General features: G+C 47.5%; 1 protein-coding gene and 1 long non-coding RNA gene across 5 annotated transcripts; both read left to right on the top strand.

Moving 5' to 3' along the window:
* The first annotated feature begins 1,159 nt into the window (after window positions 1-1,159).
* On the top strand, window positions 1,160-14,923 carry Gm34095. Of its 4 annotated transcripts, XR_875523.2 has the most exons (8): window positions 1,160-1,252; window positions 10,215-10,365; window positions 10,572-10,636; window positions 11,744-11,864; window positions 12,780-13,143; window positions 14,043-14,210; window positions 14,484-14,589; window positions 14,727-14,923. It is a non-coding gene; the product is annotated as a predicted gene, 34095 (long non-coding RNA). The 4 variants fall into 4 exon arrangements; XR_875524.2 differs by lacking the exon at window positions 10,215-10,365 and having other exon boundaries at window positions 13,040-13,143; XR_875522.2 differs by lacking the exon at window positions 10,215-10,365.
* Window positions 14,924-19,993: 5,070 nt separating this feature from the next.
* Rtl6 (retrotransposon Gag like 6) lies at window positions 19,994-24,419 on the top strand. Its single transcript, NM_177630.4, has one exon. It carries the CDS (start codon window positions 20,624-20,626, stop codon window positions 21,353-21,355), a length of 732 nt encoding a protein of 243 aa, NP_808298.2. The 5' UTR covers window positions 19,994-20,623; the 3' UTR covers window positions 21,356-24,419.
* Window positions 24,420-26,745: the final 2,326 nt, after the last annotated feature.

The raw sequence follows: 26,745 nt of genomic DNA, 5'->3' as shown, positions 1-26,745 counted from the left end.
CCAGCTCCATCACATTTTAAAATGTAGCATGAGGAAAGCTGAGGCAGGGGGCTCACCATTCTCCTCATCTGGGTCTCAGAGTAGTCTGTCTCAAAAAACGAAAAGTAATTAGTTAATTAAATTACATTTCAAAAAGAAGAAAAGGAAAGAGGAAAGCTGGGGGTTTAATTTAGTTGGTAGAGCACCTTTGCAATATTCATGAAACCCTGGACTTAACCCCTGGTGTGAAACACAGGCCTCAAATGGCAGCACTCTGTGGTAGAGGCAGGGGATCATCCTTGGTTACATATAAATTTATCTATCAGCCTGGACTACGTGAGATGCTGTCTTTAAGAGAAAAGGGTATATTGAGCACATACTACTTCTCCCTCCTTCTAAACCACTGCTGTGACAGGGACTTTTACAAGATGTGATCAAGAAAGACAAAGATAGCTTGACAGCAGAAGTGAGACTCCAGAAGCCAGAAGAAAGATGGCTGCTGGCTTGCTTGCTTGGTAACTGGCAACCCTCAGAAAGGCAAACAGAGCTGCCCCCCAGGGAATCCTCTAGAAAGCAGAGCAGTTGGTGTCTCAGGAAGGGGGGCAAAGGACACCTGCTAAGGAGGCAGCTGAGCCTCTCTGCTCAGCATGAGCGCCCCCCTCCCACACACTGCGCTGTGGTCTGTGTTGGCAAAGGAAGCCATTTGGTTTTAGTAAGAAAAGGACTTGACTTTAAAGGATCGTCACAGATGGGCTTGAAAGCCTGCGAGCTTCTCCAACTGCAAACAGAACCAAAGTCTCCTTTTACACAAAAGAGCAAGCAGGGCTAGACAGAGCCTGTTTGGGTCAGTGTGAAGATGTGACAACTGGACTGGAGAAATCCATCAACACCCTCAGGAGAGATGGGGACCAGCTGAGGGGAGGGTGTGGGCCGTATGAGGTACAGGGAGCCTTGAACTGTGAGAGAGGAGAGAAGTTCGAGTTTGGTTAGCAAGTGGGGACAAAGAGGTCTAACTTGGTCTCAATGATGTAATTGTCTGAGTAGAAAGGGAAAGAAAACCAGAGAAGGAAGTCACTTACTACATCCTAACCAAGGAGCTTGAAGGTCCTGGATTGAAATCCTCATTGAATTTCCAGCAGACCAATTTCAGAACAGAGCCCTCCCTGAGCCGAATAACCAAAGGCAGAAAGACCTTCTGAACAGAGACATTGTAGCTGAGAACAGAGCGAAAGTGAGAAACTAAGCCGAGAACAGAGTGAAGTCTTCAACACAGGTAACAATGGGGAACTCAGGAGGGCACAAAGCACAGGAAGGGAAAAGCAGCCATAGAATGCTGTGTGGTTCGGCTTAAATATGTTTATGCGGCTACACTATGACCAGGGCCTGATCTCAAGGACAGTGTAGACACCAGGGGAGAAGAAAAATATGTGTGTGTGTGTGTGTGTGTTTGTGTATGTGTGTCTGTGTGCGTGTGTATGTATATAAGTGTGTGTGTGTGTGTGTGTGTGTGTGTGGTGTACGTGTTTGTGTGTATGTGTGAATTACGAAATGTATGGTGAGTGGGTATGTGTGTGTATGCATGTGTGTGTATGTATGTAAGTATGTATGTAAGTATGTATGTATGTGTGGTATATGTTATGTGTGTTTGTGTGTTTATGTGTATTTCTGTATGTTTGCATTTGTGTGTCTGTATATGTCTATATGAGTATGTCTGTGTGTGGTGTATGAGTTTGTGTGTGTGTAAGTGTATATGTGTTTGCATGTGTGTGTGAATGTATGTGTGTGTATATATGTATGTGTGTGTGTTTGTGTGTGTGTGTCTGTATGCATGTGTGTGTGGTGTATGTGTTTGTGTGAGTGTATGTATGTGTGTATGTATGTGTGTGTGCACAGTGTTACATATTTTGAGTAACTGAGCTTACTGAGTCTTTTACATTGTTTGGGTTTTGGTGTCTTTAGAGAAAATTTCTAACACTGTGGGGGAAGATTCTCTTGCATTTGCTTACAGAAGTTCCAGAATTTTGTTATTTAGCACTAGCTTTAACAATTCTGTCTGCCATCTATTCATCGTAGATATTTTTACATAAAGGATGAAAATACACATGTCATGTCTGTCTTTTCCCCCCTCACATCTAACACAGTAGAGGAAAGTGTTAACTAGGAAACATCTTTTAAAAATTATTGAAAATGCAGAGAATTAGCACAAAATAGCAAGAAATGTATAAGAGATGTTGAGAGTGCTAGGTGACAGACTCAGACCACTGAAAGCCCTGTATGACAGACACAGAGACTGAGAGCCACAGGTGACAGATACAGACCACTGAAAAATCCTCAGAATTAATGTGAGAGACTGAGCTTTAGAATTTGGGAATTAGAATTAGAGAATCCAGTCAATTTCAAAATGACTCTATAGGAGATATGAAGGTCTCTTGTATACACACACACACACACACACACACACACAAAAGAGAAAGAGAGAGAGAGAGAGAGAGAGAGAGAGAGAGAGAGAGAGAGAGAGAGAGAGAAGAGTCTGAGTACAGGTTGAACATTTCCAAAATGTGTGATCCAAAAGTGTGAAGTCTAGAATTTCCAGAACTCCAAATCCTATTAGCACTATTTGGTGTTAGAATTCGAAGGTCAAGCTCTTGACCTCAGGTACCTCTGGTTACTGCCGCTCCCTCTCATCCAACAGAGCTCCTCGCAAAAGTCACAGATAATTGACATCTTCAACCCTGTCTCCCTTCCAGCTCTCCCTCTCTGTACCCTCTCGTTCTCTGAAAGCCCCTTTGAGATCTGAGACCTAATGCACTCACGCACACACACACATATAGAATGCAAATTTAAGTGCATAACTTGTTAATGATTGCCAAGAATATTTGTGCAACTCCACTTCCCATCCAATCAGTCTGGAAGCCCAGGTGTGTCTCTGCCTGACACTAAGCCTGTCTCTTGTGTCCAGGTAGTTGGGGTAGTCATTACCCTGAAGTTTCATCTAATGGTTTTCTTAATACACTGAGCACCCTAAGGCAACCAAGTTACCTTTGCCTGTGAGCTTTATGTACAGAGATGAAAATGTACTTACTTCTAGCAGTCACTGTTCCCTCATTCGAATGCTTGGAAGACTTATCTTTGTCATGGAGGTGTATCATTTCCATTGCTGTGGTTGTTTTCATTGGGGTGCCTATGGCAACCAAGGCTCTGTTACAAATGTAAATTCTTGGAGTTATCCCATACTTACTGAATCAGAGACTCTGGGTGAGAGCCATCAGTTATTGCAGAAGGTTCTGACACATTTACCTTAACAACTGCTTCTAAACCCTATTCCACTTAATTTTTCTAGACTAGTGTGGACAGATACTTGGGTTATTTCTGGGTTATGGCTGTTATGAACATAAACTCTATAAATATTTAGCTTTTCTAGGATCCAGGTTCATGAGATTTTGTGATAGGATTCCCAGCCTAGTTTATATCAAATTCTTTTCAAAAGGGATTCGGATTAGACTCGGTCCGAACAGAAAACAAAGGATATGATCAACCTAAGGAAACACAGAGGGGTAATACCAGAGGCAATTTATAATTATGTTTTGCTAATGGGCAATGTTCTCAATGAAATGAATCCCCCCACCCCAGGAGCACGGACATGATTGGATTGGTCCAGGTAAGCTCCCTGACATCCAAACTATCTCTAGAATCTTACTATTCAAAATGAAAGCCACAGTTTTCTGTGCTATAAGAATGTTTGCAAAGAGGTGATTGTCAAACACAACAGCTGACTTCAACCTCATGAGGCACCCTTTTGGTTCCATCTCAGTGGACCTGAGGGGTACTGGGACCCTAGTGACATGCTTAGAACTTTAGTCTGATGTCCTAGTGTGGGACTGTACTTTTTATAATACAGTCCACCAAACTGTTGTTGCTTTGTGTTCCAAACTGCTGGAACTCTTTCGTCGAAGCATTCAATAGGTGACTGCCAAGGATCCAGAGCTCTGAAGCCACAGCACGTTGTAATTATTGGAAGGAGTTCTTGCCAATTGAGAAACACTGGGATCCAGCTCTACAAAAGAGAAGGAGGAGATGGGGAAATTAAATACGGAGTGCCACAGTGGTGTAGGAGACCTGACTGTTAAATCCTACCATTGTGCTTGGAAAGTGTCAACACGCAGGAAGGCTCCTTTCACGACATTCTTGGTTTTAATTGGGAAAAATTTATATTTTGCCCTGGAATGGAAAAAATTCTTTTGCAGCATCAAAATTTGACAAGAAATTCAAAAGAATAGTTAGTCCTTTGGGGGGTGTATTTGTGATAATTTTTGGCTTATAAAAGTACTTGCTGACCAAGATTTCTTTGCATAGAGACAAAATGATTGAGTTTAGGGATACATAGAGCAGGCATGTTCACACACTTCTTTTTGCTGGTTACTTAAAAGAAATTATTCTTTATAAGGACTTAAAAATATTTATTTCTTTTATGTGTATGAGTGTTTTGCTTACATGGGTGTCATATACCACATGTATGCAGTGCTCACTGAGGTCAGAAGGGACTTCAAGTCTCCTGGATGTAGAATTAGAGGCTGTTGTGAGCTGCCATGTGGGCCTGGGAACCAAAGCCAGGTCCTGTGCAACAACTGCTGAGCTATCTCTCTAGCCCTTATTTGTTTGTTTATTGTGTGTCTGTGTGTGCATGTGTGTATGCCCACGTGTGCATGCATGCACATGAACTTAGGCCACGGCACACAGAAGAAGCTCAGAGGACAATCTGAGGGATCTAGTCTCTCCTTCTACCGCATGGATCTTGGAGTCGAATTCAGGCGGTCAGTCTTTGCCCCAGGCACTTTTTACTACTGAATCATCTTGGTGGTTCTGGTTTGTTTTTGAGACAGGGTCTTTTTATGTAGCCCAGGCTAGCCTCAAACTGATGTCTGTTCCACCTCAGCCTCCTGAGTGCTGGGGTGAGAGGTGTGGACCACTGTGGTTGGCTTGAATATTTCAATACAAACAAACAACATAGAATTGAATTCATTGTCCACTTAGGGAGTCCTCCCTGAACCTATCTGGCCCCTCAGGCCCTACAGAATAGGGTCCCCAGTTAAAATACCAAGAAGAGTCACGAGGGCACCAACCAGCATAACTCACAGTGGAAAAAAAACAGGCACAGAGGCCCATTAGAGGACCAGGGACATCAGAGGACTGCCACTACCACAGACTACTGAGCAGGGCCATCAGGGATATTTTAGAAAAGCCACTGTGGTGGTTTAAATGAGAAGTGAGCCCCAGGCTCATATGCTGGAACACTTAGTCCCTGTTGGTGCTGTTTGGGGAGGTTGTGGGATATTCAGAAGACGGCAATTTACTTGAGGAAGTACCTGAGTGGGGTGGGCTTTGGTGTTTTATAGCCTGGCCCCACTACCTGTTTATTGTATCTTCTGGACTGCTTACGGGCGAGCCTCATGCTCTGAGCGCCATGCCTTCCCTTCCATGATGGACTGGAACCTCTTTGGAATCCTGAGTCAAAATAATCCTTTTCTTTCTTAAAGTTGCTTGTGCCAGGGTGTCTATCACAGCAACAGGACAGAAACCAAGACACTTCTGCCTTCCATTCTTGATACCAGTGAGTGGCTCACCCTCAAAGTAGGTGAGCAAGGTAGCCCATGTCCCATGGCAAGTCATAGTCCTTTTTCCCTGAGCCACTTGGGTCTTCTGAGGCCTTCAGGTGCCAGTTTCTCTTTCCTCAGCTGTTATGCTGGCCTGCCCTAGGCCCTAGACATCTGAGCTGTGGCCTTCCCGGCTCTCAGCCCTCCTCTCATTCCTGCTGACGCCCTTTCCTCATGGTCAATGGCAAGCTTGGGCTTCCAGTATTCTTCCATTGCTCATGGCTCCCCAAGGGGCTGCTCTCAAGGTTCCCACTATTCTTGCCACTGGCACTCTACTGAGACATACTTTAAAAGGCTTGTCTATGGTTGGTTTTCATCAAAATTCACATTGGGGAGTGGTCCTCAATGGTGAGGTGTAGTTGGAGGTGGTACAATCCTTGAGGGTAGAACCTTCGTGAATGGACTCACTCCTTTCTCTCTTGCAGGAACCATGGCTCTTGGAGGACCCACAAGGGTAGGTTTTATAAAGTGTTCCTGCTCTCTGGGGCTTGCCTCAGCTGCACACGCTTGCTTGCTTGCCCATGCTCTGCTGTGAACTGAGTTAGTGTGTGGCCTGTTGCCAGTACCAGGCTCTTAGGCTGCCCAGGTTTTAGAACTGTGAGTGTCAGGGTCCCTGCAACCATCAGAGCTGGCAGAGAAACAATCCGTGCAATACAACTTAGCCAGTGTTGGCTCAAAAGTCTAGAATCTGACACCAGGCAGTTTACTTTAGACATATGTAAGCCCAGTACAACCCTGGGAAAAGAGTTTCTCAGTAACGATTTTTCTCAATCCCGTGTGAAGGCATGGCTACATAGAAACTCTGTTGCAAAGCACATGTGACCTCTTCCATAACGATGGGTTCTATAGCTTAAAGCCCTTGGATCTGGTATGGTCTTGGTCATACAGAGAGTATAGAGGTCACCAGGCTATAAAGTACATGGGTTCTATTGACTGAGAAACAAAGCTAAAGATAAAGGTCTAGGGAGGAAGGGCTTGGGGTAAATATAACAGTCTGGACAATTCAAGTGTGTCCTGACTCAACAGATGGCACAGTTTACCAGACTATTAACCACATCCACCCCAAACCTACTGGGTGGGAAACAGTAAACATCCCTTCCATTGAAGAGAGACAAGTCTTTGTGTTGAATATTCCTGGTTTTTCTAGTGTTTATCTATGAGTACAAGGAACTTGTGTCTTCTACATGTGAGATCAAACAAACAACAACAACAAACAACCTCCCCACCCAAAAAAAACCCTGTTTTGTTTTTTTTTTGTTTTTGTAAATTATCTAGTCCCAGCTGTTCAGTTATAGCAATGGAAAATGGACAGTCTCTCACAAAAAGCCACCTGTGATGTCCTCTGCCTGGTGGTCCAGGTGTCCCATAATCTGTGCAACAGTCAATGTACTCTTCTTCCTTAAAGAGTTTAGGACAGTCTCAAGTTCCTGGTCTCCTACATCTGTCTTTTTTTTTTTTTTTTTTTTTTTTTTTTTTATTGATGTGAGGAGATACCATGACCAAGGAAACGTATAAAAGACAGCGTTTAATTGGGGGGAAGGTCATTTGGACTTTCAGAGGGTTAATCTATTTCAGTCTTTGTAAGGAGCATGGCAGCAGGCAGGCAGGCATGGTGCTAGAGCAGTAGCTGAGAACTTACATCCTTCTCTGAAAATAGGAGGTAGAGAGAGACTTGGAAATGGTGTGGCTTTTGAAAACTCAAAGCCCACCCCTAGTGACACATCCTCCAAGAAGGCCACACCCCTTATTTCTTCTCAAACATTTCCACTAGCTGGGGACCAAGCATTCAGATATATGAGCCTACGAGGGTTATTTTTATTCAAACCACCACAGCATCCAATTGCTTTCATCTTCAAAATATAACCCTAAATGAGACACTCAGGCTGTAGATACAGCTCAGTGGCAGAGCCCTTCCTTCGAATGCATAAGGTCTTGAGTTTGATTGACAACAACAAAGTGGATCCTTCAAAAATAACAAATGAGGTGATTTGTTCTGCAGCACTAGCTGGTTAATGCAGCATGGGGAAGATGAGGATCCATGCTTGGGTTGTCTCCATCTCTCTTACCTACATCCCACCTCCTCATGCTCTCCTCTGTCTCAGGTTCTGCCTCAGTGATACTCAGGCTTTCTTCTAACTCATTGTCTTTTGGGCAATGTCTACTTTAAACTTTTGTCTCTGCTATTTAGTCTTTGTTCCAATGATCATCTCTCTCTCTCTCTCTCTCTCTTCTTTGTGACATTCACATCATGCACCAGGTAATGGCTATTCCTGGTGGCCAACTTGACTATATCTGTAATGAACTACAATCCAGAATTGGAGGACTCATCGGTGATCAGATCTTGAGGCTGGAAGACACAAGTTTCTGACCTGGATCTTGTCATGCAGATCTTGAGGCATGATGACCATGAAAAGCTTAGGCCCAGACAAGGTAGGACATCCTTTAATCCCGGGAGACTAAGGCAAGGAGATCTCTGAGTTCAAGGTCAGCCTGGGACAGAGCAAGTCCCAGATCTAGGTACACACCTTTAATCTGGACCACACCTTCTGCTGGAGACCTACATAAGGACATTGGAAGAAGGAAGATTCATTCTTCTTTGCCTGCTTGCACTTACTTGCCAGCACATCTGTTGAAACCTACCACTACAGAAGGCCAGCTGAAGGAAGCTACTAGCCTCGTGGGCCTGAGCAACTGCTAGATCCCTGGACTTCCCATGCACAGCTGAACATTGTTGGGGTAGTTGGACTACAGACTGTAAGTCATCACAATACATTCCCTCAATATAGAGAGACATTCTCCCACTCATCTCCCTGTCCCTCCATATCCACCCTCTGCCCTTGCAACCTCCCCTACCAGAAGAAAAAATAACACAAAAATACAAATAAAAATAAGAATACTACATTTTCAGACTGGAGAGATGGCTCAGTGGGTAAGAGCACTGACTGCTTTTCCGAAGGCCCAGAGTTCAAATCCCAGCAACCACATGGTGGCTCACAACCATCTGTAATGGGATCTGATGTCCTCTTTTGGTGCTGTCTGAAGACAGCTACAGTGTACTTACATATAATAATAAATAAATTTAAAAAAATGCTACATTTTCTTTTTTCGAGACAGGGTTTCTCTATGTAGCCCTGGCTGTCCTGGAACTCACTCTGTATACCAGGCTGTCCTCGAACTCAGATATTTGTCTGCCTCTGCCTTCCAAGTGCTGGGATTAAAGGTGTGCGTTACCACTGCCCGGCTACATTTTCATTCTTAAACTCATTGTTTAGTTGTTGTTTTACTTTGGTTTTTACTTTGGCTTTTTTTTCTTTTGCTGGGTTTTAGCTTTGACAATTTCATATATGTTTAAATAGCATTCTGATTTTGTAACCCCATGCTTTCTCATCTCTCTTCCATCCATATCTGCCCCCTGCATCTTTTATACCAGTTCCTTGACCACATTCATGTCTTTTAACTTGAATTTAACCAGAATCCTCTGTGGGACAATGGGTTTGGAATAGAATTAACCTGCCAGGCAAAATGTGCCCGTTAGTGCAATATTGATTGATATGGTGGTCACCAACCACTCTTTGCTTAAACATATTTTTGTTGTTGTTCCTAGATAATGGAGCAGTCACATGGTGTAGTAAGAAAGAATGCAGGCAAACCCAATGGATGTCTTAACCCTGTTACCTCTGAGGTAGCCTCTTGCAAAATTATAGTAAGATGCCACAGCTAGGAACTTGACTTTGATGTATCTGTGATACCAAACGCTCTTCCTGCTGGGGGGTCATGGCCACACCCACACATATACCTCCTACCCAGATTCCGTGGACCCACTGACTTATTCTGATTTTCTGTAATTTTATCATATGAAGACTATATCTGAGAGGAATTCTATCTCTTGGAATGGCTGTTGTTTCTTTGTGTCATTTCCTTTTAATCTGTTCAGGTTTCTGTCTGTGTTAGCAGTCTGTCCCTTCTCACTGCAGAGTTGAATTCCATTGCATGGACAGTTCACACTCATCCACTCATTCACTGAAGGGTTTTACACCTTGCAGATTTTGGTTATTAGAAACAAAATAGCTGGAAATATCTGCGCACTATTTTAAAGATATTTTATTTATTCTTAAATTATATGTATATTTGTATATACGTGTCTATTTGTGTGTGTGTGGTATGTGTATGTGTGGTGTGTATGTGTGTGTGTAGGTACAGAAGTGAAGTGCATGAGCCGTTTCTCCAGATCTCCTGCATTTTGTGTGTATGCATGCATGTGCATATGTGTGGTATATGCGTGTATATATGGTGTGTGTGTATGTTTATGCATGTTATGTGGTGTGTATGTGTGCATACATGTGCAAGTGTGTGTATGTGGTGTGGTGTGTGTGTATGTGTGTTTATGTGGTGTGGTGTGTGTGTATATGTATGTTTATGTGTGTGTTTGTGGTGTGTGTGTGCATACATGTGCAAGTGTGTGCGCGCGTGTGTGTGTGTGTGAACACATTTTTATTTTCCTGAGGTGAAGGCATAAAGGCTCACACCTGCAGCTGCTAGGTGGCACAATTTCTTCATAAAGAAGTTGCCTGGTTGTTTTTACAGTGGCTGCACCACCTCACATGTTCAGAATGGTTTCAAATGCAAAGAGATCCACCTGCCTCTGCCTCCCATGCGCTGGGATTGTGGTGTGAACCTCCCACCCTCAGCATGGCCTGCCTCAAAGCAAAAATCTTCCAATTGTGATGGGCCAAAGGTATCATTTCTCTTATTCTAGATTATGGTTTTAGTGTCAGGAATAAGAATTGTCTAGCTGCATATCTTAGGGATTAGCACCACACATAGCTTGTTCTATGTACATAATTTTATAGATTTAAATTTAGGTCTGTGACTCATTTTGAGTTTTTTTTTTTTTTGAGATGGGAGACTTAGATCAAGGTTGCTCTTATTTTTAATGTACAGATGTCCAGCTGTTCCAGCATCACTTATGAGACGATTACCCTTCTGCTGCTGGCCTGCTTTTACAAGTAGGTGAAAAAGTTAAAAAAAAAAAAAAAAGGTGGATTAGCCGCTCGCCGCTGCGGCCAAATCTGACCACCCAAGTTTCATCTCTGGAATCTACATGGAAGAACCAGATAGCCGCCTCCCACGGGCTGTGCTCCGACCTCCACACCCCTCACCACACACAAATAATGTAAAAAAGGTTGTTAAAGAACCAGTTGGGCATATGTGTGTGGGTCTATTCCTGGCTTTCTGTTCTGTCCTGTTAACCTCTGTGTCTCCGCCTCCACTCGGGTCACATGGTCTCAGCTCGCGCAGCTGTACGAGGCTTGAAATAGGATCGACGGTAATGAGCTGTTTTATTTTTTTCAACACCGCCTCAGCTCCTCCAATTCTTTTGTTCTCGGTATATATTTTAGAATGAGTCTCTCTCATCTGAACCCCAAAGACTGCTGCCAGCCTCCTGCGGCCTGGGAGGGATAAACACCTTAGCCAGGCAGTTGCTTGCCAGGGCTCACGTCTTAAACAGCAGACAGGAAGCAGGGAGAGCAAACTCGAAATGGCTTAACAGTCCTTAATTCTCTTTTGTTCTCTTTCATATTCCCGGTTGGACTTTACACAAATATTCTGCACGTCTTTCGGTTGATTTATACCAGGTGTTTTCGACTGATTATCAACAATACGTAGCATTTAAAATTCTTTTCTCCATGTGTTTAGTATATTCAAATAAAATTTATTTTAATACTTTTTAGGGGTGTGTGTGTGTGTGTGTGTGTGTGTGTGTGAGAGAGAGAGAGAGAGAGAGAGAGAGAGGGAGAGAGAGAGAGAGAGAGAGAACGTGAGTATATGGGTGCGTGCCTGTATGTGTATGTGTATGTGTATGTGAGTGTGTGTGCATGTACCAAGGACTTTCATTTGGGACACGGACAACTTAACCAGAGTCTACACCACTGAAGAAAGTGTCTCTCTGTGGTAGTGTGCATGAGGTGTTTTCTATAGTCTCATGCATTTGAACACTTGATCCCCAATTGATGGCCCTGTTTATGGAGGCTTAGGGGCTATGTATGGCCTTGTTGGAGGAAGTGTGTCCCTGGGGTGGGCTTTAGGGCTTCAAAGCCCCTTGCCATTTCCAGGTCGTTCTCTCTGCTTCTTGCTTGCTGTTTAAGATGTGAGACGGTTTCTGCTCCAGCCGCCATGCCTGTCACCTGCAGCCACGATGTCCCTGATATTAAGGACTTCTAACCCTCTGGAACTGTAAGCTAAATAAACTCTTCTGTAAGTTGTCTTGGTCATGGTGTTTTATCACAGCAACAGAAAAGTATCTAATGATTCTCTCAGGGAGGGGCGGGGCCTCCGGAGCTTATCCCCCTGAATCAGGGTTGATCTTGTTCAGTTTATCATAGCAGATTGGAGTTTTGAATATCCATCTTGTACCCAGCACCCAAGCTCATCTACAGTCACAGGAGCTTTTATTTTCTGCTTTGTAGATTTCTTTCAGTTTCCCGCAGACAATTTTGTTTATGCAAATAAGGTCAGTTTGATTTCTCAGCTTGCCAAACTGAGTGTCTTTGGTGGTTTGAATGAGATGTCCACCATACTCTTGGAGGTTTGAACACTTGGTCCCCAGTTGGTAACACAGTTTGTGGAGGCTTAGAAGGCGTGGCCTTGCTAGAGGAAGTATGACATTGTTGGTGGGCTTTTCAATTTCAAAAGCTATTCACCATTCCCAGTCCACTGTCTGCTTCCCGCTTATGGTTTAAGATGTGAACTCTTAGGTTTTGCTCCAGTCACCATGCCTGTTCACTGCCACACTTCCCCACTATGAGGGCCATGGATTTTTATGGTCCTCAACCCACAGGTCATGACCCCTCTGGGAGTCAAATGACCCTTTCACAGGGGTCGCCTAAGACCACTGAGAGACACAGATATTTGCATTACTATTCATAACAGTAGCAAAATTACAGCTATGAAGTAGCAATGAGAATAATTGTATGGTTGGAGTTCACAACATGAGGAACTGTATCAAAGGGTCGCAGCATTAGCAAGGCTGAGAAACCTTAAGCCAAATAAACGCTTCCTTCTGGGAGTCACCTCGGTTGTAGTGTTTTACCACAGTAGTAGAAACGAGACTAAGGTGGTGTCTCTCGCTTCCATTTCCCGAGTGAACAGGTTACACTTGTCAGCACGATGCAGCTCACAAGTGCTGACTGTGGACATCCCTGCCTGCGCAGCCTTAGGAGGAAAGCGCTCTCTTCAGCCACTACATCGGCTGCTCTCGGCTTCTTCCTTTAAACTGCGTTTATGACCAGTGTGTGTGGGAGTCATTAACACAGTATGCATGTGGAGGACAGAGGGCAGCTCTGCGGACCTCCTTCCTTCTTTCCACATCTCACCAGTCTAAAATGGCGCTCAAGTCACCATGCTTACAGGGCAAGAGCATCTACCTGCCAAGCCATCTTGCCAACCCTGCAGTTACTTCATATCCAGTCGTGGAAGATCTCCGTTGTCCCCACATTTCTGTGAATGGCTTTCGGTTGGTTTTTGTTTGTTTGTTTTTTTAAGATTTATTTATTTACTATATTTAAGTACACTGTAGCTGTCTTCAGACACTCCAGAAGAGGGCCCCAGATCTGATGGTTGTGAGCCACCATGTGGTAGCTGGAATTGAACTCATGACCTTCAGAAGAGCAGTCAGTGCTCTTAACCGCTGAGTCATCTCTCCATCCCCCCTCGGTTGTTTTAATAATACAATGGAAACACCATTTTAAAAAAATCTCCATACAGTTTTCAGGCTATTCGCCACATCGCATAGTCGATCAACACTAACTCCAGGATGATTTACCACTTTCTACCCCAAAGAAGCCCTGTACTCAGCTGTGCCCAGTTGCTCTCCAGTCCCTCCTCCCTCCACCCCTAGACCTTAGCTTGGATCACTCTACTTTCTATCTTTGAGAATTGTCTATTCTGAAGGTTTCTACTCCATTCAGACTGTAAGCCTGATTGATGTCTTTGATTTAATGCCATGCTTTCAAGACTTGTCAACAATGTAGCACAAATTCATCTTCCTCTCCTTTAGCTGACAGGCTTTGCTTTCCAGCCAGTATAGATGGGCCCATGGGCACATTCTCTACTTTTGTGACTGATGCTTGAAGATTTCTGTTCACATATCTTAGTTAACTTTAATTGCCACCTTGACACAATCTAGAGTCATCTGAAAGGAAAGCCTTCACTGAGGAATTGCCCAGATCAGATTGACCTATAAGCATGACTGTGAGGAGTTGTCTCCATTGCCTATTGATCCAAAAGGGTGTAGCCCACTATGAGCGGCACAATTCCCTAGGCATGTAGTCCTGGGCTGTATAAGGAAGCTAGGGGAGCATGAGCCTGGGTGTGTGCAAACAAGCATCACTCATCCATGATTTCTGCTTCAAGTTCCTGTCTAGACCTCCTCAATGATGGACCATAACCTGGAAGTGTCAGCCAGCAGACCCTTTTCTCCCCACGTTGCTTTTGATCACAGACTTTTGTCACAGCACAGAATGATACTAGGACTTCCACAGTGTGAGTGCTGGGGATTGACTCAAGCTGTCAGGTTTGGTGGTAAGTGCCTTTACCTGCCACCCTCCACAGCTGCCTGATCTTGGTGTCCTATGCCCTTCCCCTCTGTTCTCTTTATAAATATTACTCATTCATTGCTCTTATCAAACACCCACATGTGTTTGCTTCAAGGTCTCTTTCTTCATTGCTCCATCTATTTAATTTTATCTGGAATTAGTTCATTTTATGATTGTTGATTTGGTTGCCATCAAACGCAATCTCTCCCCTTCTCTCCCTCTCTTCTTTTACCCCCGATCCCTCCCCACTTCTTCCCAGAACCTAGCATGTCCTATTTGAGGCCCGGTCTTCAGTGAAGAACATGATTTTACTTGGAGGTTCCAAGTCTCAGAGACTCCCCCTCCCACGATCAACATCCATCCAGGTAGTATGAAGGGGATGGTGTCTGTGTGGTCCAAGGGTCACATGCTGTCACCCCCATGAAGTGACTGGTTTCTCTTCTTACCTCTGGCTTAAAAAGATAACCTGACCCTGTTCCCACCCTTGCATCATATTTTACAGAAGGAAGGACTCAGAACTCGGCAGGCCATGTCTGTGTTTCCTCCTGTGCTCACAGCAGACACCGAATCAGATGGATCTTCACTGCAGCTCCTGTACCTGAACCAAGCCCAAGTGTTTTCCTATTCCTCTCTCTCTCTCCCTCTCTCCTTCCCTCCCTCCCTTCCTTTCTTTATTTTTCTTCCTTCCTTTCTTTAGTTTGAGTTTTTATTTAAATTAATCTATTTACTTTACACCCCAGTCTCAGCTTCCTCTCTTTTCTCTCCTCAGAAAAGGGGAGGCCTCCCATGGATATCAATCTGCCTTAGCACATCAAGTTGCAGTAGGACTAGGTGCAGCTTCTCCTGTTGTGGCTAGGCAAGGTAGCTCAGTTAGGGGAAAGGGATCTGAAGGCAGGCAACAGAGCCAGAGACAGCCCCTGTACTACTGAGTTCTTAGGAGCCACACATGAAGACTGAGATACACAACTGTTACCATGCCTGCTGTTTGGTGGTTGAGCCTCTGTGAGCCCCTATGGGCCTGGGTTAGTTGATTCTGTAGGTTTTCTTGTGGTCTCCTTGACCTCTCTTGCTTTTTCAATCTTTCTTCCCCATTGTATTAGTTAGGGTTTTACTGCTGTGAACAGACACCATGACCAAGGCAAGTCTTATAAAAAACAACATTTAATTGGGGCTATCTTACAGGTTCAGAGGTTCAGTCCATTATCATCAAGGTGGGAGCATGGCAGCATCCAGGCTGTCATGGTGCAGGCAGAGCTGAGAGTTCTACATCTTCATCCAAAGGGTGCTAGTGGAAGACTGACTTCCAGGCAACTAGGGAAAGGATCTGAAGCCCACATCCACAGTGACACACCTACTCCACCCAGGTCACACCTATTCGAACAAGGCCACACCTCCAAATGGTGCCACTCCCTGGCCCAAGAATATACAAACCATCACACCCATCTTCTGTCGAATTCCCCAAGCTCTGCCTAATGTTTGGCTGTTGGTCATCTGTATCTGCTGGGTGAATCCTCTCAGATGACAGTTATGCTAGGCTACGGTCTACAAGTATAGAGGGATATCATTAACAGTGTCGGGCAGGTTCTCTCTCATGGTATGGGTCTCAAGCTGGGATGGTCACTGGTTGGCCATTCCCTCTTCCGCTGCTTTTCTTATTTTAAAATTTCTTTTAGTTTTGGTGGTTGGAGCTAGAACTCAGTTGACAGAGTGCTTACCCAAGTTGGTCAAGTGCTTGCCTAAGCTGGTATAATGTTTGCCCAAGTTGGTAGAGTGCTTGCCTAGGCTCGTAAAATGTTTGTCCAAGTTGGTCAAGTGCTTGCCTACACTGGTATAATGTTTGCCCAAGTTGGCAGAGTGCTTGCCCAAGTTGGTAGAGTGTTTGCCCAAGTTGGCAGAGTGCTTGCCCAAGTTGGCAGAATGCCTGCCCAGGTTGGCAGAGTGCTTGCCCAAGTTGGCAGAGTACTTGCCCAAATTGGCAGAGTGCTTGCCCAAATTGGCAGAGTGCTTGTCCAAGTTGGTAGAATATTTGCCTAAATTGGCAGAGTCTTGCCTAAGTTGGTAGAGTAGCTCGCCTAACACACATGAGACACTGTGTTGTTGTTTTAAACAAAATTTCAAACATTCGATTTATCAAATGAAGATTCAGGAGCCAGATGCTGTTGTGAAAGCCTGCTAGCTCAGTGAGCAGAGAAAGCACCCAGCTGACCTTCCTACTCCACCGCTGTCCCAGAAGGAAAACACACCCTCTTCTTCTCCCTCTCCAGGCTGTCTCAAATACCCTTCAACTCAAAGACCCCCCTTTCTCTTTCCTGGGTTTACTGATGTTCCCTCGATGTCAACTGGTTGCTTGCTCTGTCACCTCTTGACCTATCGTTGACTTTATTTAGCTCTTGTTAACAGAAAGGCCCTCAAGGTCCAGGGGTTAAAGATGTGCACTACTGCTGAGCCACACCACGACAAGAAACAGGCTTTTCTGGTTCACAGTGTCAGGGTTCACAATGTGATCAAATATCCTGCAACATCTGGCCTTACTCTCCATTGCAAAAAAATAGTTGTGCAACTAGGGAGGTGGGGGCTGGAGGATTGGAAGTTCAAGGCATCCTGCATGAAATTTGAAGCCAGCCTGGATTACGTAGTCTAGTCTCAAAAACAGACAAACAAACCAACAAACCTGTCTTTGCATTTTCGTTTTCCTCCACTTTTTCTGGACAATAGCCTCTTCGAAATGAGACAAAATACAAGCAAGTGTCATGATTTATCATTTCCAAAATTAGGCTGAGCTTTCTTTCTTTCATTTTTATTGGCAAATTGTCCTGTGTTGTTCAAGGTTACTGAAGGCTGACTCTGGGAGTAGAGGGGGGCTCCTTTGTGCCAGACCCTAGCATGTTCATTTCAAGGGATCTCTAAAACTCCCTGTCCTGGGGCAATCTGGCCCCTGCTTCAGCTCAGGAGAAAGGAAGACAGCCAGTAGCTAAGGATCTTAAAATCATCTAACCCAGAGGCACACACACACACACACACACACACACACACAAGCTTATGGTGGAAGTGGGAATCAGGAAGCATATTGATTGCAAGTGAGTTCTCACTAAGTGTTTCTTCTCTAGCCATTGCTGGGCGGGGCATCCTCAGCCGTTGTCTTTGTCAGGGTTTCTATTCCTGCACAAACATCCTGACCAAGAGAGCAAGTTGGGGAGGAAAGGGTTTATTCAGCTTATACTTCCACATTGCTGTTCATCACCAAAGGAAGTCAGGACAGGAACTCACACAGGGCAGGAACATGGAGGCAGGAGCTGATGCAGAGGCCCTGAAGGGGTGCTGCTTACTAGCTTGCTTCCAATGGCTTAGTCAGCTTGCTCTCTTATAGAACTCATGACCACCAGCCCAGAAATGGCACCACCCACAATGGGACCTCCCACCCTTGATCCCTAATTGAGAGAATGCCTTACAGCTGGATCTCATGGAGGCATTTCCTCAAGGGAGGCTCCTTTCTCTGTGATAACCCCAGTTTGTGTCAAGTTGACACACAAAACCAGCCAGTGCAGCCATCATTGATGCTGTTACCTTGGCCTATTCTCAACCAGGCTGCTCCAGATGCCTGTGCTGGGTTCTGTGAGCACTGATTTGCCGATGTTTTGCTGTCTGCCTGCTGCTTGTATTTGCTGCGTGCAAATTGTTCTTTTACTTTCCTCAGTACATGCTCAATAGAAAATTTTTCTCACTTGGAACTGAAGAGTGAGGCTATTGTGGAACTTTCTCAGCAACATATGGCATTTCTCTCCAAGGCACTGGGGGACCTTAGAATTACACTGTCCATCACGGCTGAACTGCAGCCCCTTTGTAGCCCACAGCATCCAGGGACCTGGGAGGTACCACTGTGGTTCTGAGAGCCTGACACACAAGGGGATGGATGCCCAGGTATGTTCAGAAACACGGTGTGTGTGTGGGGGGGGGGGTGAAGAGGGAGCCCAATCCAGAACAAGTTTGAGTTTGAACTCCTTGGCCTCAGTCAAGGTGACAGCAGCCCCTGCCTCCCCCTGATTTTGGAGACCTTGCAGAAGTGGCATGAGGGTACACTGTCCTATCCTCTCTTGCTTCATGCTCTGGAGAGTTCTTGATGGCTGAAAATATACAGTCTGGAGCAAGGGAATGCAAGAGTTCTTTTTGCTAGCCTACCACAGGCAGTTCTGCTAGGCTCCTCCTGGAACCTAGCAAAGGCTTACGTCATCACCTGCCTGCTACCAGGTGCAGGTGGCCTGGCAGGGCTACCCCAGTTCTCTCTCTCTCTCTCTCTCTCTCTCTCTCTCTCTCCTCTCCCTCCCTCTCCCCTTCTCCCTCCCTTCCCTTCTCCATTTCTCTCTACTCCCATGTGTTCCTGGCTGGCTTATCTCTCCTTTCTGTCCTCCTCTGCCCCCCTTCTCTGCCCCCATGGCTCTACTCCTGTCTTTCTCCTTCTAACCTTTCTCCATGTCCTCACTCCCCTCTGTTCCCCCAGATAAACCTCCTTACACCAGGTCTGTAGTGTGGTGTGATTTTTTTTCCAGGGGCCACCCCTCACGAGCACAGCATTAGATTCTATAACACTCTCATAGTGTGGATACCCTCAGCCACAATCCCTCACTCCAAGACCAAAATCTATAGACCGAATGAACACATCTCCACCCCAGGTCTGTCTCCCACCTGCAGTCACTCTCGCTAGACTGCATCATAGGAGGGCTTCACAGATGGTATTGTCTCTCCCAGTTTATCCCAGTATGGAACTGACCATGAGGAACAACTGTCAGAGGAAGGGGCTAAGACTCACATAAACTATGCTCACAAAATTCAGCGTGTAAGGTAAGTTGGCCATCTATCAAGAGGGCAGGCAGGAGTAAAAGGTAGCACAGGCTTTCGGTGAAGCCCTAGGCAATAATAGAAAGACATGCTTCTGTATTACCTCCCCTAGGAAAATCTCAAAATTCAATGTGACTAGGGAGACATGACCATCTACAAGGCACAAAAGTCAATGTTTCCTATTAGGATACTAATGGGAAAATGGTGGACTATTGAACAAGATGGTGTGTGTGTGTGTGTGTGTGTGTGCGCGCGCGCGCGCGCGCGCGCGTGTAGAACACTGAGGGGAACTGTAATGTTTCTGCTTTGTTTTTGAAAGACGTTTCCAAGGATGGGGATTCAGCTCAGTGGTGGCATGCTTGCAAGCATGAGGCCCTGGGTTTAACCTTCAACATTGTGCACGGAGGGCTATGGCACTCAGAGCAAGTAACCCCAGCACACCCGGGGTGGCAACCGAAGGATGAGAGGGTCGTAGTCATCCTTGGCTACATTGTGGGTTCAGAGCCAGTATTGAATTCCCACAATCCACCACGGGGAATGTAGAGGCAGGAGAGGTTCAAGGTCATTTCTGGCTACTTTCTGAGTTTTCCAGACCAGTCTGGTTTACAGGAGACTGCCTCAAAAAAAAAAAAAAATAGTTTTCTTGTCAAGATCTGCTACCATGATCATACAGTTCATGCGAATGGTGTTCAAATCACAGGAAGAAAAATCAATCTCACTTAAAAAAAAAAAAAAGATACTGTCTCTGAGAGGCTCCGCGAGCGGCCTGGGTAGGAATCGTAAAGAAGATAATCTTTCCAAGACTATCTAATTTCCAAGCTAATCTTTCCAAGATTTCAGCTGGCAGAAGCCAAGCTCCTCGCTAATAGGCTGTTGAGAAAGGCGCAGGTGCGTCACTTCCGGAAGGCAAGGTCCCGGCCGCTGCTCCGAGAGCGAGCGGTCTCTATGGCAACCAGCAGGCCCTGGCCCAGTTGCCAGGTTCCCAGCGGCCGTCTAGCTGGCCGCGCCTGCACAAAGACCGCGCGGTGACCGCGCAGCGCAGCGCCGGGACCAGGTCAAGCCAGCCCCGCAGGAATTGCCACCCCCGCCGCCGCTGCCCGGAAAGCAGTTCCGGCGGCCTCCGTGACGTACAGGCCGGGCGCGGCCTCGACCCTCGGGCCATCTTGGCAGCGGAGGGAGCAGCGGAGCGACAGGTACATACGCCGCCCAGCCTGGGCCAGCCCAGGTGCCGACGCCTTTGTTCACGCGCGGGTGGTCGCATGGCACCGGTGGTCAGTGCCTGCATCCGCAGCCCGAGCTCCGGCAGGTGCATCCTGCAAAGTCTGGCAGGTCCGCGCATCTCGTAAGGCCTGGGCAGATCCAGCCTATGCATTCTACAAGGGCTATCCAGCTCGAGCATCCTTCAGGGCCTGGGCAGGTCCAGCCAGCGACCCACACTTTGATCCTGCGAAGCTTGCAGAAAGGAACTGCATCCAGGACAGGACCAGCGTCCTCAGGCTTGCTTCAGCATCCAAGGCCTTGCGCTCTGGTTCTCCAGGTACCTGTGGCTTAACTTTGGCCGCCAGCATGGTCCAACCTCGGACCTCCAAAACTGAAAGCCCAGCCTCTGCCCCTGGTGCCAGCGCTCAGATGGATGACGTAGTTGACACCCTGACCTCTCTGCGCCTCACCAACTCCGCGCTGAGGCGCGAGGCCTCCACACTGAGGGCGGAGAAGGCCAACCTCACCAACATGCTGGAGAGTGTGATGGCCGAACTAACTCTGCTGCGCACCCGAGCGCGCATCCCTGGCGCTCTACAGATTACTCCACCTATCTCTGCCATCACCTCCAATGGGACCCGACCCATGACCACGCCACCCACCTCACTGCCTGAACCCTTCTCAGGAGACCCTGGACAGTTGGCAGGGTTCCTGATGCAGATGGACAGGTTCATGATTTTTCAAGCCTCCCGCTTCCCCGGTGAAGCCGAGAGAGTGGCCTTCCTGGTATCCCGTCTGACTGGGGAGGCGGAGAAGTGGGCCATCCCCCACATGCAACCAGACAGCCCTTTGCGAAACAATTACCAGGGGTTTCTGGCTGAGCTCCGCAGAACCTACAAGTCCCCGCTGAGGCACTCAAGGCGAGCACAAATCCGGAAGACATCCGCGTCCAATAGGGCTGTGCGGGAGCGAGAGCGGGAGCGCCAGATGTTGTGTCGCCAACTGGCCGCAGCTGGCACAGGATCCTGCCCGGTGCATCCAGCCTCCAACGGGACCAATCCCGCACCAGCCTTGCCCTCTCGTGGCCGGAACCTTTAAGGACTTGCCACCACCCTGGTAGTCTGTGTCCACCCAGGTAGCTAGACTCCGTTGTTGAGAGTTGTCAATTCAGTAGCTTTGCCCTGTTTGAGGCACCCTTCACGCCTCTCTGGTCTACGGGAGACCATCCTGTCATCGGCATTGGTCACCCACCCCGCTGTGCGGCGTGTATTTGTTTTGTTAGCGTTACCCGCGACTCAGTGCATGCTCCCCCTTTCTGTTGCTTGCAATCCCAGCTTCTCCAGCAATCACAACACAGCCCCTTGGGCATGTGCCTGCCCAGGAACCATTTAGGCTGACCACCTCTGCGAGCTCAGCTCACGGATACTCAGCTCCTGGAACACTCCCTACAGCTCTTGCTGCCCCAGGCTGAAGAACTGGCGAGGAGTGGCCAACTGCTTCGGGTCTCATGTGGACACATGTTCCAGTCCCAAGGAGCAGAGCCTCACAGGAGGATGACCTCTCAATCAGACTCAGCCAAGCCTCTGGACCATGACATCATCTGTCATTTCAATGCCAAATGAACTGTGTTTACATACCTACCTGGCCCCTTTGGGGAGATGGGTTACCTCTCCTGGGTTTTCCTGCCCTCCTCTGCATGGTCTTGGCTTGACCACAAGAAAACCAACAACAACAACAAAACCGCCTCTGAACCCACGGAAAGACATCTCTCTCCTCTCAGGAGCCCAGAGGCTGGGGCCTAGAACCCGGCCTCTTCCAGAGACTTTCTCCGTCATTGGGAAAAGTGACTGACTAACCAGCACAGCCACCTTTGCAAGACCAGGACAGGAGTCTTCGCTGCTCGCTGGGCTCCCGGCCCATAGCCACCTGCTTCTTGTTAACTCTGTTAGCCTAGCAGCCTCACTGAACAGCCAGGGCACCCTGCTGGCACTATGGTGCTATAAGCAGGTGGAAGACTCCTGGGGTTCCACTGAGAGTACTCACCTATCCCCAGCAGCTGAGTCTCATGCATGACCTTTCGGTGGAGGGGTCCCCAGGTGAAGCTACAGCTGCACCAGAAAAAATGGGGGATAGGGAGGAGGTGTATGTGGAGGCAGGTGACAACTGGAAGGTTTCTTTGTGGCTTTCCACGTTGTTGTCGAGGCCCATCCACCGGGGAGGCAGGTCACCTGCCCTGGCTCCTCGGACCAATGGGTGCTGGCTGTATTTGCATTAGGTTTTGCTTCAGAGCCATTCAGGCTGCCTGTCTCCAGGTGTGGCTTCATTACCTTCTGCTGCATCTGGTCTGACCCACCTGGGCCACTCTGCCTCAGTGGCTCCGTCCCTACCTCTGCTCTGGTGGTGGTGGCTTGGCAATGGTTTTGTTTCTTGATGCATGTATTTAGGACCGACATCTCAATAGCTCTCTGTGGCTTGGAGCCTGGAGCACACAAGAGAGGGTTGAGGCTTGCCCTCTGCGTCGGACCTGGAAGAGACACTTGGGATTGGTTGCTGAGGGGCCCATGGTGGCTCTCGTCGGGGCCGTGGTTTGTCCCCAGCCAAGACGATGAGGTGCAAGGCCCATGTAGCTCCAGAGGGAGACTGTGATAACTGGACCTAAAGCTGAGCAAGAGGGGGAGGCTTTGTACATATCTTAAGGTTCTAGTTGCTTGAGCTCAGAAGAGAACAGGGAGAGGGGAATGGGGGAGTTGGTCTATGAAGGAGTTGTGTCACTCCACATTGACAGTCGCGGCGGTACTGTGCCCGCTCTCCAGACTCTGTGACACCCATCCGGTAGGTGGGGCTTCACTGTACTCAGCGTCTAATGGACAGGGGGACCTGGCATTTGGGTGACTTCCCAGCCCAATGTTTACTGTGATCTTGGAATTATCTCCATGTCCCAAAGCATTCAGTGACTTTGAGGAAACAGCAAAGATCCATCTCCTTATCCCTGGCTAAATCCATGACAGGGTGCGCATGCTCTGTATGACAGGGTGCGCATGCTCTGTGTTAGGGCATCTGGGCGGGCCTGAGATAGATGCCTGTTGCTGCAGAGGACAGAGCCACTTCTGGATGTGCATGCCCTGGGCTTCAGCTTGCAGGGGAGTGAATGGCAGTGGAGAAGTTGGCATAGGCATAGCGTGACTTAGGGAGCAAGCCTGGGGCTTAGCTGGAACACACTGGGGACAGGGTGTTGGGTGGCAAATGCTCGGCTGCGTAGCCTGAGTGCTAAGGCCATCCTGTGGCCCTTTGCCTGGGAGATGTCCGTCAGGAGCTTTGCTAGGACACCGTGAAATGAGGCTCGGGTTAGGGAGTGAGATCTGGAGCTTGGACAGGCAGGCAAGCTTGCAGTGTCTGGGAGGTCCTCGCCTTTGGCATCTCTCTAGGACCTCATGTTGGACTCGGTGGCAGCCAGTGGAGCTAAAGAGAGGCGTCCCCACCCAGTGCCATCAACATGTGGACCAGGGCTTCCCATTCTCTACAGCAGCAGACCAGGAATTCTGGGGGACCAGGGAGGGGAAAGGAAAATGGTAAAATTCAATGTTTTGATGTTTCCTTCCTGTCCCTGGCCTGGAATTTCTTTGCCTCTTATACAGCCATGGTGCTGCCTGTGGACCCCTACTGTGTACATATGACAACACTGTTTCCATGTGCCACCCACCTTACCCTGAGTGACTGTGAACCCTCCCCTCAGGCAAAGGAACAGTGCTGGTACTGTCAGATACTGACAATGTGTCAGGTTTTCCTCCAAGAAAGGAGCCAAAGTTGCTTCCTCGGGATTCGTTCTCTAAGGTAGGATTATTGGATTAGTGAACATGGGGCCCTCTGAGACTTTTACTACCTACAGACAAAACGGTTTCCAGAAGTTTCAGTGTCCATTGCACGGCCCCCATCGAGGGGAAGTGTCCTGGTTGAGGGTCTTCTCCCAGGCCCGAGGACTCCCTGACTTGGCGAGGTCAGCCGCACCATGTTTTAGTTGCATCTTTCGATCCTAGCTCACCGTGAGTCGTTTCACACCAAGTGACTGCATTTCCTCTTTTGCAGACTGCCGCTGTCCTTTGCCCCACTGACGGGCCTGACCAGTTTGTAAGAGCTCCATATGTAATTAAAGATACTAACCTGGTGTGTGTCGTATCTGCTATAAGTGTCTCTGGGTTTTTGCTTTGGGTGTGACTGAAGCTGGGGCACGCAGGCAAGCAGAACATGGCTCTGCCAGGCTGCCGGCCAGGACGGGGGCGGGGGTGCGGATGGCTGGGACACAGCAGCATCTTGGGGGATGTTGTGAAGTTATTTACACAAACATACATACTACTAGGCCTTGGGGCCCAGGTGTGGTAGAAGGGTCCCTGTTACAGTGTTTAGACCTCAAGTCGTACTTATACTGTCTGGGACGGATGGTTCTGCCAGCTATGCCTAGCCCAGAGCATGTCCTGTACAGAGTGGGTGCAGTCCTAGAGCAGACGGTGTGATGGGTGCCCATGTCACATAGCCCATCCACAGCAGCCATATTGCTCAGATCATCTTTGTGGCTCCAGGATCCCATGGCACATGTAGGCTCTTCAGCCCATACGATGTCACAGTTTTCAAATGTCATTTAAGCCATGAAAGGAAACCAAGGACCTGTAAGCCCAAGTACTATATTTTAATGAAAGCTTAACTTTTCTAAACAAAATAACAGCCCGGCTCCATTGTGGTGGGTTTCCATGAGATAGCAGGAGGCTCAGATTGCTCCTATCCCTAGTCTTTGTGACACTGGTCACCCTCTGATGAGATGAAGGGAACCTAGGCCAGCACCCCCATGACCATGTGTCTGGTGGGGTCTCCTTTGGGCTCCTCCATTTGGCCATCACAGTGGACCCTCTGATGGTTTTGACTTCCCTATTGTCTGTTCATGTTGCTCCTAAGGCAGCAGAAATTGTTTCAACCCACCTGTCTTCAGCCCACACCTGCCCACTGTCCAGGTCTGACACTGACCAGTCGTTAGACCAGCCTAGGTCCTCTCCTGCCTCTCAGGCCATATTGTTCTCGTTCCAAAGGCACTGACAGAGATTCAGGGTTACTGTTGGAACTCCCCCTGACCTGATTAGGCTTTTCCTGGCAGCCCCTCTCCCAGCCTTTCACGTGTCAAATATTTTATGTTGTCACTGAACTTGGGTCTTTTCCAAAAAATGGGTATCTCAAAGGCAGAGGCTCTGCCAACAGTGTCCCCCAGCACCTGGCCTGCTCAGGGCAGCTGTGATCATACAGCAGAGGAAGATATGGCGGCTCTCCGGTCACATAGCCCATGCAAGAGCAGCTGTCTGCTAGCACTCTGGGGAAGCCTGCAATACCCCATGTTCTGTCCTACTTTACAAGGTGGGACCATCTGTCCACACTCCTCTTGATCTACTTCATAGGTGAGGAGAACCGGCCTCAGGGAAGACAGGACATTGTCTTTGAAAATTACTTAAGATACATAACATGGCCTTCCCTGGACTGGCTACTTGGATCAAACATTCACTTTCCTTTGCAAATGTAACTTGTTTTCCATTTCCTTTATCACAGGCCATGCCGTAACAACCCTAGGAGCTAGTTTTTCTGGGAACAATTTCTCCTTGTCAACAGGACCTTGTTCTCAGGCTCAGAGATCAGGGTGGCAGTCCCTTTGTTCATATGGGGAGCACAGTTTCTCAGACCATCCACGGACCATCGCATCTCTAGTTTGTGGTACCAGCATTCCCTGGACAGCAGGAGCCTCTTTTCCTGAATAGGTTCATCAGTCGCGATCAATGTGTTACTAAATACTGCCATCTCCAGTAGACAGAAAGTGTGCCCCCAAACTCAAATGCTAAAATCTGCACCCTAGGGAGCTGGAGAGGTGGCTCGGTGAATAAGAGTTCACCGAGTGAATAATAAGTGAATAAGCCTGTCCTTTCAAAGGACCCAGGTTCAATTCCCAGCACCCACATGGCAGCTCACACTGTCTGTAGCTCTAGTTCCAAGGGATCTGACACCCTCACACCAATGCACATAAAATAAATTATTAAAAAAACACCTCATGCCCTGTAGTCTTAGTGTTGAGAAATAAATGTTTAAATGTTTTAAATCATAGGCTATGGTACACTGGTGGTTTGAGAGAGCAAAGTCATTGTAGGTTCAAGTTTCTGAACTCTTGGACTCTGATGTGTTTAGCTATTTGGGAGGTTATGAGACTTTCATGCGATATGGACTTGATGGAGGAAGTCAGTGGGGTCAGGCTTTGAGGCCTCATAGCACCACCCCTTCCGGTCTGCTCTCTCTTGCTTCCTGCTTGTGGGCAGCGATGTGATCTGTCAGCTCCCTGCTCCAGCCGCCTGCCCTCTCCTTCTCCACAGTGGCCTCTCCCTTTGGAACTCTAAGCCAAAGCAAACTCTTCCATAAGTTGCTTTTAGTTGGGGCATTTTATCACAACAACAGTAAAGAGATTAATA

This window comes from Mus musculus, chromosome 15, assembly GCF_000001635.26.
Source record: "Mus musculus strain C57BL/6J chromosome 15, GRCm38.p6 C57BL/6J".
In the NCBI taxonomy this organism is placed as follows: Eukaryota; Metazoa; Chordata; class Mammalia; order Rodentia; family Muridae; genus Mus; species Mus musculus.
Note: the sequence above shows the minus strand (reverse complement) of the source record. Positions and strands in the feature narration are given on the sequence as shown.

What these genes read in the sequence shown, in the direction of transcription:
- Rtl6 (NM_177630.4), top strand. Translation starts at nt 20,624, where the DNA reads ATGGTCCAACCTCGGACCTCCAAAACTGAAAGCCCAGCCTCTGCCCCT.